General features: G+C 36.6%; 2 protein-coding genes across 2 annotated transcripts; both read left to right on the top strand.

The window, feature by feature from the left end:
• Positions 1-2,894: 2,894 nt before the first annotated feature.
• LOC137718514 (signal recognition particle 14 kDa protein-like) lies at positions 2,895-4,857 on the top strand. The gene is made up of 4 exons (XM_068458069.1): positions 2,895-3,033; positions 3,434-3,527; positions 3,658-3,767; positions 4,441-4,857. Exons 1-4 carry the CDS (start codon positions 3,031-3,033, stop codon positions 4,591-4,593), a joined length of 360 nt encoding a protein of 119 aa, XP_068314170.1. The 5' UTR covers positions 2,895-3,030; the 3' UTR covers positions 4,594-4,857.
• A 7,222-nt stretch (positions 4,858-12,079) lies between these two features.
• On the top strand, positions 12,080-14,737 carry LOC137718595 (vestitone reductase-like). The gene is made up of 3 exons (XM_068458145.1): positions 12,080-12,225; positions 13,533-14,256; positions 14,370-14,737. Exons 1-3 carry the CDS (start codon positions 12,096-12,098, stop codon positions 14,509-14,511), a joined length of 996 nt encoding a protein of 331 aa, XP_068314246.1. The 5' UTR covers positions 12,080-12,095; the 3' UTR covers positions 14,512-14,737.
• Positions 14,738-16,035: the final 1,298 nt, after the last annotated feature.

The following is a 16,035-nucleotide window of genomic DNA, read 5'->3' as shown; positions in this document are numbered from 1 at the left end:
CGATTCCTTACCTTCGGGGCTTCAATTTGGTATATTGAATGACATGTGTTTGTGGAGTTTTGAGCTCCAACGGAGCTTGGGAATTCTCCGGCCGAAATCCGGCCTTCTCCCTCCTTGGAATCCGGCGAACTCCAAACCCAAGGCCTTTGGGCCTTTCCTGCCAAGCCCAAAACCCTGGTTGCAAGCCCAAACCCATTACCCTTTTTAATTGGGCCATTGGGCCATGAGGTTTCAAACCCAAACTCAATTATCCTAACCCAAACCCTTTAGGCCAAACCCGGATCCAACCCAAGTCCAAACCCTTTAACCCAACATGGATCCAAGCCCAGACACGTTTGACCCGTTGACCCGGACCCGGTCTGACCGTTGACTTTGACTTTGACCAGTCAACGGTCAACGTTGACTTTGACCGTTGACTTTTTAGTGTTCGTGCGAGACCCCTCCTAGGCTAATTTCGACGTTCTGAATCCGTTTCCGATGTTCGTTTTCCCAAATTCAGTCGTTTGAGTAGAGTTTGATTGAATGTACCCTTTATGTGCTTAGGGGCGATTATTTGTGGCGTTTCCGTCTTCACCAGTGGCGTGGTCTTTCGACGGCGAAGTACTGTGAGTGGACCCCTTCTAAAAATGCATGTTTTAATGGTAGAATTGCATACACAGAAAAGCATGATTTTACGATTATGTTTTATGAAATGTTTTGAGATAACATGCTTACTAAGGCTAGTTTGAAGTATTACTATTTTTTCTATAACCCATGTTCTTATATAATATCTGATGAATGACGATATGATATTTAGAACATGTTTAGAACACTTCTTTATAGTATAGACGATGGATGACTTTATACTATGAAGTTGATTTTCAATATATGTATGTTCACTGGTTTTGTACTTACCTAGTGGTCCTTTCCGCTACGGGACGAAGAGATAGATCCGGTCCGTCCTGGGCGACGGTTTGGTGTTGGCATAGGGCCTGGAGTGTGTTTTCCTCTGTCTGCTCAGAGACGGGGAGCCGGCAAGGGGCCTGAAGTGCATTTTCCTCTGACTGTCTGCTTAGAGACGGGGAGCCGGCATGGGGCCTGAAGTGTTATATCGGACATTCACTAGTGATTATTATTTTATGCGATTTATGATTTGAGATCTTGCACGACATGCTAGGTTTCGGAAAACCTATGTTTATCATTATATATATGTGTTTTCATAAAACCTGGGGGTTAGTATGTTGATAACTATTTTATTATATATATATCAACTTGGTCCACTCATATTTGTTTTGCGCCCCCTTCAGGACTTAGAATCGAGGCATACAATCCCGACGTCCAGGCACTTCCGCATCGGCATCTTCGAGTCCTCTCGGTGTAGGACCCACTCCTTTCTTTCATTCAATTTTACATTATTTTCTTTTAGTGTTGTAGATTAGAGGTGTGTTCTGAACACGGTCCTTATTTGCATATTCATTATTCTTTTATATTTATAAGCCTTATTTATCCCTTGTTTTCAGCATTTGCACTCAATAAATGGCTTTCGTCACCCTCGGGTGTCGGCCAGCACGTGCCTATCTTGGTATTCGGGGAATATCGGGGTCGGGGCGTGTCAAGTTCGATGTGGTGGCGTTATCTGTCACACCCCCGAATTCAGGACATGACTAAAAAAAAACCATTAGTTCAACAGTGGAGTAACATTTTATTTTATTATATGGATGTAGATTAGATTGCCTACGTACCTTGTGAGGGATCAAGTCAATCATAATTCACCATTTTGTTAAGCATAAATAAAAAATAAAAAATAAAAATCTTGTATCTGCAATGACTTCCAAAATTTCTCATGGCATTGACTAGCAAGAAAACATTGAGTTCCAGAACAACTAAATGAAACTCAACGAGCATAATTCATTACACTCTAGCGATGGAACCATGACGAAGTAGAATTCTAGACCACCACAATGGAATCCAAAGAATATAGGGTTCCGAACCAACTCAATGAAACTATACATGAAGGTTTCCAGACCAACTTAATATAATCCAAAGAATATCGAGTTTCAAACCAACTCAATGAAACCATGCACGAAGTAGGATTCTAGACCAACTCAATGGAATCCAAAGAATGTAGGGTTCCGGACCAACTCAATGGAACCATGCACGGAGTATGATTCCAAACTAACTTAATGGAACCCAAAGAATATAGGGTTCCAGTGCAACTCAACGGAACCATGTACGAAATAGGAAAATCTGAATGATGAGGGTAGGGAAGGACGACAAGAGAGAGCTCAGTGGTTGTAAATTGCACTCTCCCTTGTGGTCTTGTGGCTTTATTTATAATAATCAAGTGGGCTTTTCTTTCCTCGCAAGCAATACAAGTCTTAAGGGGATTAGATATCCGAACCATATTCGAATTTACTTCTAGATTTACACACTACATCCCTAAATGATATTAACTGCAACAACAAAAGTATTATTGACTGTTCGTGGAACTTAAATTTTACAAAAGATTTTTTTTTTTTCACATTAGAAATCACTTTCTAAACATTATTATTGGAAAAATCAATTAAAATTAAAATTGTTTAGTAAATAAAAAGAAGCAAATGTTTTTTTACTAAATACGACCATCTGTTTTTATACAGATGATTAAAAAAATTTATATTTTATTAATTTTTATTGACATAGATGATTTTTACTATATTTTAGTCGATCTTAAACACAAAACTCTATGAATCGATCAATGTATTTTGATAAGCTAAGTCAATTTCTTTAATCTTTGATCGCAAGCTTAATCTCCCCAAAGCAAACTAGCTTTGGGCCAAGAAAACATTACAATTGCGCTAGACAAGCCCATTAAAACCGGCTTTTTCAGGGTTATAAGGGTAATTCGACAAACGGTCAAGCGGCTCCAACATGTTCACAGCTCCTCAGAATTCATAAACTCCTCCGATCGTAAAATCCCCAAACTAAACCTTGATTTGATTTTCTAGGGTTTAAGAATCCGTCCATCCCCGGATCGCATCGAAGAAGGAAAAGCCTCTTCGCAATCACACAATGGTATCATATCTTCAATTTCTCCTTCTCCCTCTCTATTGCTTCGATTCTGTGCAAACATACATGTACGCATAGATTCACGGATTCATCTACTCACATGGGTTTCCTTCAATTTTCCTTCTTTTATTTGTGTTTGGAGTGATTTACTCAGACAATTTGTATGATAATTGCGTTTTTGTTTTCTTCGTTTTAATTTGAATCTCCATAAAATTGTTAATCTTAATCGAGTTAACGAAACCCAAATGCAGAACCCAAAATTTGTTTGTGAAATTTGCGATGATGATGAATGTGCATGCCCTGCCTGATGCTATTTTGTTGGGTTGATTCCTTTTTGATGTAGTTATGTCTTGTATTTGGACTGAGGAGATTATTCTGATACGATTTATTTTACTTCTTATTGTAGGTTCTTTTACAGCCTGATCCATTTCTTAACGAACTCACTAGCATGTTTGAGAAAAGCACCGAGAAGGGTTCCGTCTGGGTTACCTTCAAACGATGTATGTGCACAAGTTTCCTTCTGTTTTCTTTCAATGGGTTTACTTTTTTCTTTTGTTAGTGTAATTCGTGCGTATTTGGGTTGTTTTATTACAATGTGTGAAGTACTTTTCAATCTTGTATGTGTTTCAGCATCCATGAAGTCTAAGGTGCAGAGGAATAAAATGAAAACTGCCGGTGAAGAAATTGATTACCGATGCCTTATTCGTGCAACACTTGGGAATAAGACAATTTCTACTTCGGTATGTGTTTCTGCCCCTTGACATGTATTACTTGGTCATATGTTTTTTCCAAATATTTCAATTTATGACCTTACTAAATGAAAGTAATTTCATGAAATATGAACCACTTTGTGATTTAAAACTGAGACAATTCACCCTTAGATTCTTCTTCTGTGTTTGTGTGCGTGTGTCTAAGCCTTTGCGGGTTTTGGTTTAGTTTTATATACCATAGTAAAATGTCATCAGAAGTTCAGTATAATTAGGTTCTTGGGCAGGGAAATTGTTTTAGTAGTAGTTAACGGCGGATTTCACATGTCGTTGTCTTGCCGACTTTGCTTCTTTTACAGTAGTGTGAGTTGAGTTGATGTTAACAACAGTAAAACAAATGGTAAAACCTATTTGGCACATGCAATACCATTGTACCGAAAGTGCTTACTTAAAGTGTTAATTACTCTTCCTCCTACACAAAAATCTTTATATCGTTTACGCGTTGACTGCTAATTGCTTTGTTTTTGTACTTATAACTAGCCGTGCTCTACTTCATTTGATGAGAAACATAATAAAAACATACAATTATACGAAACAGCACACACATGCTAACTAAAGCATAGAGCCAGAACATGATATTCTTGTTTCTGGTTTTATACGTCAAGCGTAGTTGGCTGACATTGTTAATTGGAATTCAATTGGAAAGGTTGGGCCAAAGGAACACCAGCGTTTTCAATCCTCTTATGCAACCATCCTAAAGGCTCACATGACGGCTTTAAAGAAGCGGGAGAGGAAGGAAAAGAAGAAGGCTGCAGAATCAGATAAGAAAGGAGGTGCAAAGAAGCCGAAGAGAGTGTGACAGAGTCCCTTTCTGTACAGCCCTGCGAAACTGGAATTAAGTTTGTGTTTATGTTTCCATTTCAACTTTCGTCGAGGATTTAGAATCAGAAAGAAGGAAAAAGAGAATTTCCCAATTTTATGGGCTTATAGGACTTGAGCACAAATTGTTTTTTTTTCTTTTGTTGAGATTGAGGATGAGATACTAAATTCTGCTGGATATGTCCTCATGATTTTGGATGAATCAACAGGAAGTTCTTTTGCAGATATATAATCTTCTTTTTTTTTTTCTTTTTCCTCCATATCTGCAACTCAAGCACAACCACCCAAAAAAATTTCAATTCTTAATTTTTTCTTTTAAGCTTAATATTTCTGATTATTGAATGTTGAAGGTATGGAGGTTCATAATCAAAGGATTTGGATCCCATCCGGATCCAAATTGTGGGGATCCTAGGAATCCTCACATCTTAATCATTAATCGTGCGTCGTGCGTTCAGAATTTTTTTGACTTTTTTTTTGTTTAAAACTAGCAAATGATCACACATTCTGTGTGTGTGAACAATTTCATTTTAGTTTTTGTTATTAACTAAGGAGGGATTAGTTTTTAAAATTTTAAAAAGAGTATGGAATAATGATGATGAGACAATTTTTCTTAATAAGTGCATATTTTTTCTTAATATTACACAGCATATGGGCACACACAAAGTGTGCGAGAAAATTTTTTATTTTTGTTTTTGAAATAGAAGGAGAGAGGAAGAGAGTGATAGAGAATGTGGGAGTGAGATTTTTTTTTTTTTTTTAAATTATTTTTATTATTTTTATTATTTATAATTAGAAATATGTTATGATTACATGTAGGTGTGGCTTTGAAAAAAATTTGAAAAAAAAAAAAAAAGCAAAATTTGGTTGTGTGAAATTACATTTCTGCCCCATATTTCTTATTCATGTGTGTTTTATTAATTAGTAGAAATAATTATTGTTTTGCCATGGGAAAAATAGGTATATGATTGTCATTTTCTCAAAAAAAATGAGGGTAAAATAGGAAAAATAGGGATATGATTGTCATTTTGTCAAAAGGTAGAAAATTAAAGCCTCTTTAACCGCCCACCTTCTCTCAAGTTCTTCTCAAGCGCAACCGCTTCAATTTATTCAAACTATCCAAACAACGTCATGATTTCACTTACCTGTGTGAAAAAATGATGGTGGGACAATTTCTCTTAAGAAGTGTATATTTTTTTTATCTTATGTAAATATTATGTATCAAAAGTGAGGGTAAAATAGGAAAAATAGGGATATGATTGTCATTTTCGCAAAAGATCCAAAATTACTATTTGGCCCTCCTTATGTAAATATTGTGTATCAAAAGTGAGAGCAAAATAGGAAAAAGGGCAAAAAGTTCAAAAGATACAAAATTACTATTTTGCCTCCTTATGTAAACATTGTGTACCAAAAGTGAGGGCAAAATAGAAAAAAAGGACAAAAAGTTGACAATGAGGGTTTTCTTAATAATAGTATAGATTAAAAATAAATAATACCTGACGAAAATTGGCTGCACAATGTACAATAAACGGCTAGGATGGGAGGATCCCTAAGATCCCCACAAAGTGGATCTGGAGAGGACCCTCTTTCATAATAAAATGCATTGGCACATGTGGCATAGTCTTATTGGATGATAAGTCTCACATATGTTTCAGGGGCGACTTTGAGTTTAAAGAAGAAGACATAGTTCACAAATCAAACTGGAGCAAATATAGAATTTCAAGAAGCAAAAGTAATGATTTTTGAATTTCATAGGGTAAAGTGGGATCAAAATTAAGTTTCAAGGAAGTAGTTAAAAATAAGCACATGATATTACGATTTAACCTATCCACGTTAGAAATTTTAGCGGCTATTTGATAGAAAAATAGAACCATGGTAAAATGGAGTGATTTTGAGTTTTAGAAAATAAAGTCATGACTTTTGAGTGCAAGGAGCAAAGTGAAATCAAAATTGAGCTCTAAGGGACTTTTTTATTTTTGTAATTGGTATAAGTAAAAAATCCTTGTATAATCCTCATTCCTCACTCCCACCAAGAAGGGATCAATTTAGATGGGTTCAGCTGGTTTGATGGTCAACTCAACTTTCACAATTAGGGCTTGGGTTGAGTTTGGATTCATGTACATTTATTCGGGTTTTCTTTTATTGAGTTTAATCTTGTAACACTTTATTTTTGCAAAAATTCTCAAATTTGTAACCAAAACAACATCAATACTAGTTAATATTCAATTTTAGAAATCATCATCCATCCAAAACGCAAACCAAATAGTCTGGAGACTATTTCTATTGTTTCAAGTTTCAACATGTTGTGCTTTGGCCAGTAGGTGCGAAACAGAGATTTAGATTACCTCATCAAAATACAAACTCACAATTGAACATGATAAAATATAAGAAATAAAGACATCGAGAAATTTACGAGGTTGACAAAATCCTGTTTACGTCCCCAAAGACTTACTGCTCTTCACTATGAGGCTAGTACAAGATACACTTGAGTTAAATCGACATAAACCAAACCTGAATCCCTTGTAAACCCACTCACAAAATTTCTCCAAAATCTCACTCTACCTCAAGTGTTTCAACTCTCACTCTCTGTTTTCTCTCCTCCGTGTTCTCCTCCGAAAGCTTTCACAGTGCATGAATATTGCCTTCACTTATAGGCATACAGTAGCACCTATGCCAACAACCAAGACCACAAAGTCTCAAGTTCACTTTGAAATATTCAACACCTAGCCTACCTAGCTTACAACTCTTCTCCATTTGCCATATTTTAATACATACAAGAGAAAGCATGCACAATTGGATGCAATCCCACAAAGTCAAGACCTGCTTCCAACTTTGCTCGTGGCAGTCGTCATGTCTTCTCTTGAACGAAAACTTCCACGCCACGACCGAAAGCAAAGTCACAAATGGTTGCTAGCATTCACAAAGTTACACATGCAAAATTGTTGCTAACACATAATTAATCCCTAATTTATGAGCCAGTCACAACAAAACCATGCGAAGTTGAGTTTAAATTTCAAAACAACACCAAAGCTTCAATTTAAAAAAAACGTAAAAACAACATTATCATTCATTATCCAATTGAAAACCAACAAACTTCAAATATAGTCATCACAAAACTTAGTCTTAATTTTTAGTTGTGACCTTTATACTCTAACTAAAATCTCATTTTACCTCCTACATTCTATAACGTATCACTTTACAACCTCTACTCTTCTTAAGACGTGTTTTGGATGTAAACGGAATTTGTCAAATAAGAAACATCCCCGAAAGCGATAGCATGCCCAATCAACCACTAAGAAAGTTACTAGACAGAGACATTAGAGGTGACAAAGTCCCCTCCAAGTGAAAATGATCCTCGCCAAATCCTTTTCATGGGGATCCTAGGGATCTCGTGATCATGACCGTTCATCGTACATCATACGGTCAGAAATCATTTCAAAATTTAAAATTTAAAATTAAATATAAATAGTACCTAACGAAAATTAACCGCATGATGTACGATGAACGGTCACGATTATGGGATCCTTAGTATCCCCAGGAAAAGGATCTGGCGAGGATCCTTGATGAGTCCATATTATACCATATATTTTACCCTATTAGTGACCAAAGGGACGAATTTTGGAGTGATTCCAATTGGAGAATATTCATGAGTCTTTCAAGATGATTGTATCAAAGTTTCAGATTTTTCTACCAAGCTGTTTGACCATGACGATGAAATAAAGGCCCAGCGTGCAACTTTCCAAAATTGACGTTTTTGGACGTTTTGGGTATTTTATATTAGAGGCCAAGATAACTTGAGGAAGATTCCTTCTGAATATTTGTTAGGGACGTCTCAAGCTTTAAAAAGAGATCTTTTGGGACCAAATCAAAATTGATTTGGTTGGTCAAAAGTTGGATTTTCTTAGAAGTCCGAATTTTAGTTTAAATAGGAAACCTTTCATTTCCTAGTTATCTTATTCTATTATGTTTCCTAATTTTTAGAATACCTTTTGACATGCCCCGATCCCGATATTCTCCCAAACACCAGAGTAAATACGTGCTGGTCGACACCCGAAGGTGACGAAACCATATTTGAATGCATGAGAACAAGAAATAAATAAGACTTATAAATTTAAATATAATTAATATGCAAATGAGGAACGTGTTCAGAGTATACAACTAAACTGAAACACTAAAAGAATAATACAAAATTGAATGAATAAGGAAAATGGGTCCTATACCAAGAGGACTCGAAGATGCTGATGCGGAAGTGCCCTGACGCCAGGATTGTACGCCTCGATTCTAATGTCATGAGGGGGCGCAAAACAAACATGAGTGGACCAAGTTTATATATATATATATATATATATATATATATATATATATATATATATATATATATATATATATATAATACTAAAATAGTTATCAACATATTAACCCCCAAGTTTTATGAAAACATCAATAGTATAAAATGTAATAGGTTTCTGAAACCCTAGCATGCCATAAAACTTCTCATAAAATACATCTCGTATATAGTGGGCTAAATAGTGGTATCCAGTAACGATATCTCCCGACCCAATGCTAGCTCCATGTCTCTGCGCTGGTAGCCAGAGATTATTTCTCCCTACCCAATGCCAGCTCCATTTCTCTAGGCCAGAAGCCAGAGATTATTTCTCCAGGCCTGCAGCCAACAACCATATCCCTCGCCCTTGGCGGTATAGTGACCACTAGATAAGTACAAAACCATTGAACATAGTCTTTCCAAACATAGGTACATATATCTCAAAAACATCTTCGTAGCATATAGTCATCCATCATATATACTACAAAGAAGTGTGTAAAAGCATGTTCATAAGCAGTATATAGTCATCTATCATATATACGACAGACATGGGTTCGATAAAATATGGTAATTCAAAACATTCTCAGTAAGCATAATATTTCATAAAACATAATCATTCAATCATGTTTTTCATATATGCATTTCTACTATTAAAACATACATTTTAGAAGGGGTCGAGTCACAGATACTTAGCCGCTGAAGAGCCACGCAAACTAGCGAAGACGGAAACGCCACAAATAATTACCCCTAAGCACATAAAGGGTCCAATTAATAAAACTCTATTAAAACGATTGAATTTGGGAAAACGGACATCAAAAATGGATTTAGGACATCAAATTACCCTAAGAAGGGTCCCCGGTAAATTTCAAAAAAGTTAACACTAAGAATATTCCATGAATATTCCTTGACATAATATTTCATCCAAGTTGGGCTGGTGGGATTAGGCCAACGGGTCCTAGGCCCAAAGGCCTGGTTTCAAAGGGTCAAGGGTTTGGGTTCAACGGGCTAGGTTGGTGATGGGCCTGGGCCTAGGTGCACGTCCTAAGGGCCTAGTTAGACTAGGGTTTTGGGCTTGAAAGCTCGGTTATTTAATTAGGTCCTTTGGTTTAAAAGGCTAAGGGATTGGGCTACCTAAATAGGTTGGGTAAAAAGGGCTTTGGGTCTAAGGTTTATGGGTCACCAGACCCAACGAAGAAGAAGGCCAGAAATAGGCCGGAGAATTCCTAAGCTCCGACAGAGCTCGAAACTTAGTCAAAACAAGTGAACTAAAATACCAAAATGAAGCCCGTGAAGCAAGGAGTCGAAATATACCTTCCTCGTGGCCAGTCGTGGCCGGAATATGATTGGTAAACATCTGCAAGTCCCGGCACCTCGTCGGAAAATTGGGAATATAGTCTTTGAAGGTGTTTCTTTGTATTTTAACGTCCAAAACACAACAATGTGGTCATAAAAGAACTATAGGGATGAAAAGAGAAGCATTTGGAGTGTTATGAGGCTTACCCAAATCAGAGAAGTTACAAAATCATTCGAAGTCGCGTCGGGGAACTTTGTTCTCGTTGGAGCTTGGAGTTAGAGTCTCACGGCTCGGTTTTTCCTACGTAACAGGGCTCAGGTTCAAGCTTGTGAGGTCTAGAGGGTGAAATGGGTGGTTTCTCAGGTGGTGCTTTCCCCCATGGCACCCTTCGATGCTTGCCGATAGAGAAAGGAAAAAAGTGAGAGTGAGAGAGATAAAGTGAGAGGGAGAGTAAGACTCACGGGAGGGAAGAAAGAGAGAGATGAAGGGAGAGAGAGAAGGGAGTGTGCCGGGGACAAACTCCAAAGGTGGACCCCTTGGGGCACACCTATTAGGGCCCTCAAAAACAATATTTTAAACCAATATCCAAACCCAACATGAAATTACAACATTACCCTTTCGTTCCGTAAAAATCCGGGACGGGTTGTCACACCTTTTTCTAAGTAGAATTTTATTTTGTAGTAGTATAAATAAAGTTTTTTAGCCATTAGGAACAAACGCATCAATTTGGGAGAACGAAGGCATCAATTTGGAGAACTTAGCTAGGCTTTGACGATTTGTATTTCAAGGTGTTTTCTATCCTTTTTCTATTTCAATAAAATTCCTTTTGTGTTATGGTTGTTCATAACTAATTTCCGTTTGTTAAGGCGATGCCCTAAGCCTTAGCATGAATATGTAGTCTTTATTTAATTGCTTATGATATTATACATGCATACTTTGAATTATTAATCACTGTGTTTAAACTATCTCTATATCTTAATGCTTAGCTACCATTAGGATGTTTAATTAAGTAATCGGATGCAATTTGGTAGGAATGCCACTGGAGGATTGAGTATTGCTTCTTGTGATTGATAGTTGTAAGTTCGCCTAGGGTGAATGCCACATCTTAGGGGTTGCATGGTTTTTCAAAAGGTTTTCACAAAGCATAATGAGTCATGCATGTTTATATTTGATCTGAATGCCACAGATGGATTGCATGTTTGATCTATGTTCTAGCTTGAATGCCACAAGTAGAATATGCATAAAATAAAATAAAAAATTAACCTTCAAAGTTGCATGTGTAATTCGTAAGTAATTGGTAAAACTACATAAGATTGTTAAGGGGACGACGGAACCCTAGTGATTAAATTTATTTTCAAAACTATGTTCTCTTGTTTTCTTTACTTTGACAATTTATTTATATGTTTTTAATTTAATTCGTTTTTAATATTCTAGGTCATAAAATCAACATTTTCGAAACTTTTAAATAGTTAATTAAGAATTAGTTTAAACATAAATTATTCATACAATCTCTGTGGAAACAACCTTACTTGAGCTGCTATACTACGATAACCTTGTACTCTTGCAAGTCTTTTTAAGTGTTTTTATCCCTATTTTTGCAGGTGATAAAAATCTCTATCAATCATTTTCCCACTCCAAGATAAGATTTCATAATTATATTGAGACTTTAGACTTGAATTTGAAAGCAGAGAGAGAGATGGAAGGAGAGATATTAGGAAGAGTAGAGTGTGTAACAATAGAGAGATTAGGAAGAGTAGTGTAAGATTTCATAATTACACTGACTTTGTAGATAAACAGTGCCAACCCAAAACTGGGTGATAGTATATATAATTTGATTGAATTTGAAGAGAGAGAGAGATCTAGAGAGATGGAAGGAGAGAGATTGGGAAGAGTAGTGTGTGTAACAGGTGGTTCTGGGTACGTAGGGTCTTGGCTGGTTATGAGGCTTCTTGGTCAGGGCTACTATGTGAATACCACTCTTAGATCAGATCCTACAGGTAAAGTATTACAAATTTTATTTATTATTTTTATGTCGGGTGTTTCTAAATAATGTGATAAGGCTTTGTTGTGGTAGACTTGCAGTTGTATATCGAATTTTTTGAATTTTTTTATATTTAATCTACACAAAGTATATTCATATCAATATATCTCGAATTTTTTTTCTTGTGCAGAAAATCCAAACAAAAAATTTAATTTTGGTAGAGAGTTATATCTTTGCCTATTTCCATTTCCATCTCTGCTAAGATTAGTAGCAGATTTGATCAAAAAGATATCATTAGGGTAGTAAAGGCCCCAAACAAACTTATCCAAGGTATATTAATACTAACAATTTCCTTAACATATCATTAGGAAGAAGCGCATACTTTAACTTTTGAAATTTCAACCACCTTGAATTTCGAAACTGCCTGGAAGTTATCCAAGTTAAAAATAAAATTTATAAAGAGGAAAAATATAAAATGGTCGCTAAATTTTTTTGTGACGATCTTTAAATGATGTTTCGTCATTAAAGAGGCCATTTATATCTTTAGCGACTGTTTTTAGATAACTATTTTGTCCCTAAAAGTTTATTTTTTATGGGAGAACAACGTGAAAGACAAAATGGAGCATTTGAACAAAAATAATAAAATTATTTTGTGTTTAATTTACTATATTGTCCGTACCTTTTATTTTGGTTCTTTTCTTTAACTTTGTTGACATGGTTAATTTGGATTTTTCACCTTTTTTTGGGTGACAAATAGATTTTGTAATAAGTAGTTTAGATTAACAAAAAATGCTACTTTTACTATCTACTTGTACCATCTCTCTACCTCAATTTCTTCTTGTTGAGAATGAGTCCCATATTGACGGGTGGTAGGATCTTGCATAGGCTTATAAGAGTTGAATTACTCACCAAATTGCCATTTGTTCTTATGGTGAAACCTCAACTTCTCCATAGTATCAGAGCAGGTTGTCCCACGTATGAAGCCAAACGGCTACACACGTCCACGTCACCCTGTTATGTTGTCCACGTGTTAGGATTGAAAATTCGCCACACGTAAGGGAACATGTTGAGAATGAATCTCATATTTATAAGATGAGAGACCTTGCATATGGTTATAAGTAGTTGAGCCCCTCCCCATATTACCATTGGTTTTGTGGTGGAGCCCGAACTTTCTTCATGCGGACCCTACCTGTTTAGAATGATGGTAAAAATAAGTGGTAATTATGGAATCACTCTTAAATTAAACAATTAATTATCGTTTTAATTTTCGATTGAGCTGTTTGTGTTTCGTTCCATATTGAAACCACCCTTAGTATATGCTAGAGAACAAGCGAGATCTAAGCTACCTCACAAGTCTACCAGGAGCGACCGAAAGGCTCAACATTTTCACCGCGGATCTCAGCAACCTGGACAGCTTCTGTGCAGCCGTTGAAGGGTGCATGGGAGTGTTCCATGTTGCCACTCCAGTCGATTTCCAAGACAACGAACCTGAACAAGTAGTGACTAAAAGATCAATTGATGGAGCCCTAGGTATTCTAAGGGCGTGCTTAAACGCGAAAACAGTGAAACGAGTTGTGTACACTTCTAGTGTATTCGCTGTCATGTTTGGCAGCGGCAAGGATGTGGAGGAAGTGGATGAAAATTTTTGGAGCGATATAGATTACATTAGATCTGTAAAGCCATTTGGAGGGTCATACGTGATTTCAAAGAGATTAACTGAGAAGGCAGTTCTTGAATTTTCAGAGAAATATGGGTTGGATGTTGTGACAATAATACCTTCTATTGTTGCTGGCCCGTTCATTTGTCCTAAGCTTCCCAGCTCCGTTCGCAGCACACTGGCTATGGTCTTTGGTAACCTTGAGGAGCTTAGATTTCTTATCAATATACCATTGGTGCATGTCGATGATGTTGCCAGCGCGCACATTTTCCTTTTAGAACATCATGATGCAAAAGGGAGGTACAATTGCTCATCACATGTCATAAACCTTGTACAAATGGCTGAGTTTCTTTCTGCCAAATACCCGGAATTTCAAATACCCTCAGTAAGGTACGTCAACTAGTATTCTTCATACTACAAATGTGATTCTCTCGTTGTGTTCCTACCTCGAGATTGAAATCAAAATATCATTATTTCTCGGTTCATTTGATCTTTCTGTGCAGCTATTTAAGGGAGGTTAAAGGTGAGAAAACGCCTGGTCTGTCGTCAAAGAAGCTCTTGGATTCTGGTTTCAGATTCAAGTATGGGGTTGATGAGATTCTCAGCGACGCAATTCAGTGCTGCAAAGAAAATAATTATTTATAGTGTTCCGTTTTTGGATTATAATTAGGACTCATATGTGAGTATATGCACGTTTCGTTCCATACCAGAAAAACATCACCCTTGTTGGATGGAAAAGGAACTTGTACGAACGAATATATATATTGTGTGTTGTAAGAATAAAATGCATGCCCATATATACCCTCATATGTACCGGCATATGGCCATCTCGATTCTGATTCAAGTTCACAAGTTACCTTAGCTTTTTCAATTTCAAGTTCACATGTCACATGTGTATCGGCATATGGCTTCTCTCGATTCTGAATGAACATTATAAATAATTATTGAAAATGCATGCACATAATTAGTAAAATAATTAAGAAGAACGAAATTTTGGTCTTGAAAAGCTGAAACCTGTCCAACGGACTGTTACAGTAAATTATATCACGAAAACGAGACTGGGAGATGAACTGAGTAAATTATACATAATTGAGTAAATGTGGGAAATGGCATATACCTGGATGTAGAAAGAAATGAGCTGATAGTCCTCCCCTTTCTCGAGTAGACAGGCCAACGCTCTTGACACTGGTGGCGTGTACACTTTCACCAGACGCACGAAAATGAACAAAGAAATAAGCTGCAAACTTTTCAGTGCTGGGGACACCTATTTTTGAGATTCCTTCCGAAGGCAGTCGGACGGAACAAGGACTTTGCATGTTGATATGTCAGTAATAAAATCTTGTAGTTGATCGATAAGAAATTTGATACAAACGTTCCTGTCCACAGGCTCCTATAAATAAAAACAAGGTAAGTAGAAAATTTTAAGGAATTATTGGAACAAGACAAGTAGAGCTCTTCTCTCAAATTTACATTCAGCGCTGTTAAATACATGAGCTCTAGGAGGGCAGAAAATTTCAGCTAAGCTGTCATCAAGATTGTTTCACTTGTTCATCTCGGTGATCCATCTGGCAGAATCAGCATTATGTTTCACAAATGGTGATATCAATAATGACGTTCAGGTCCCGTATATTCATGTACATAAGCTCGTAGAAAATCAACTAGTCAAAACATATATACCCGAAGGTTTTGGCAATATGGGAGTAGCCTAACTTACTTATAAGCCCATGCAAGACCCCACCCCCCATCAATGTGGGATTTATTCTCAACAGTATATATAATTTTGTGCGACTTTCCTTATACATGTCTTCTACATCTCTCTCATTTATCTGCCATCCATTCTCATCATTCCTCTTATGTTCCATGTATGCGTTTTCCTTCTAAAAAAAAGGTAAAAACTGAAAAAGAAATTGTCATGCCTAGTGGTGGATGGAAATAGGGACCAAGGTGGTCCAAAACCACTTGAGTCTAGAAAATATATATGTGAAGGTCTTCAGAGGATCCTCAGAATGTTTGGTACGGGTCCATTTTGTGCCAAATAAATGTTTGACATAATGCATGCTAAGCATATCTCGGCATGTTGTGTTCGTAGCACTCAACAAGGTCTCTCTATATAACTGATCAGATAGCTTCAGCATATCCCAATATCTATTGACATGTGCACAACAAGCC

The sequence above is a fragment of the Pyrus communis genome, chromosome 15, assembly GCF_963583255.1.
Source record: "Pyrus communis chromosome 15, drPyrComm1.1, whole genome shotgun sequence".
NCBI lineage: Eukaryota > Viridiplantae > Streptophyta > Magnoliopsida > Rosales > Rosaceae > Pyrus > Pyrus communis.
Note: the sequence above shows the minus strand (reverse complement) of the source record. Positions and strands in the feature narration are given on the sequence as shown.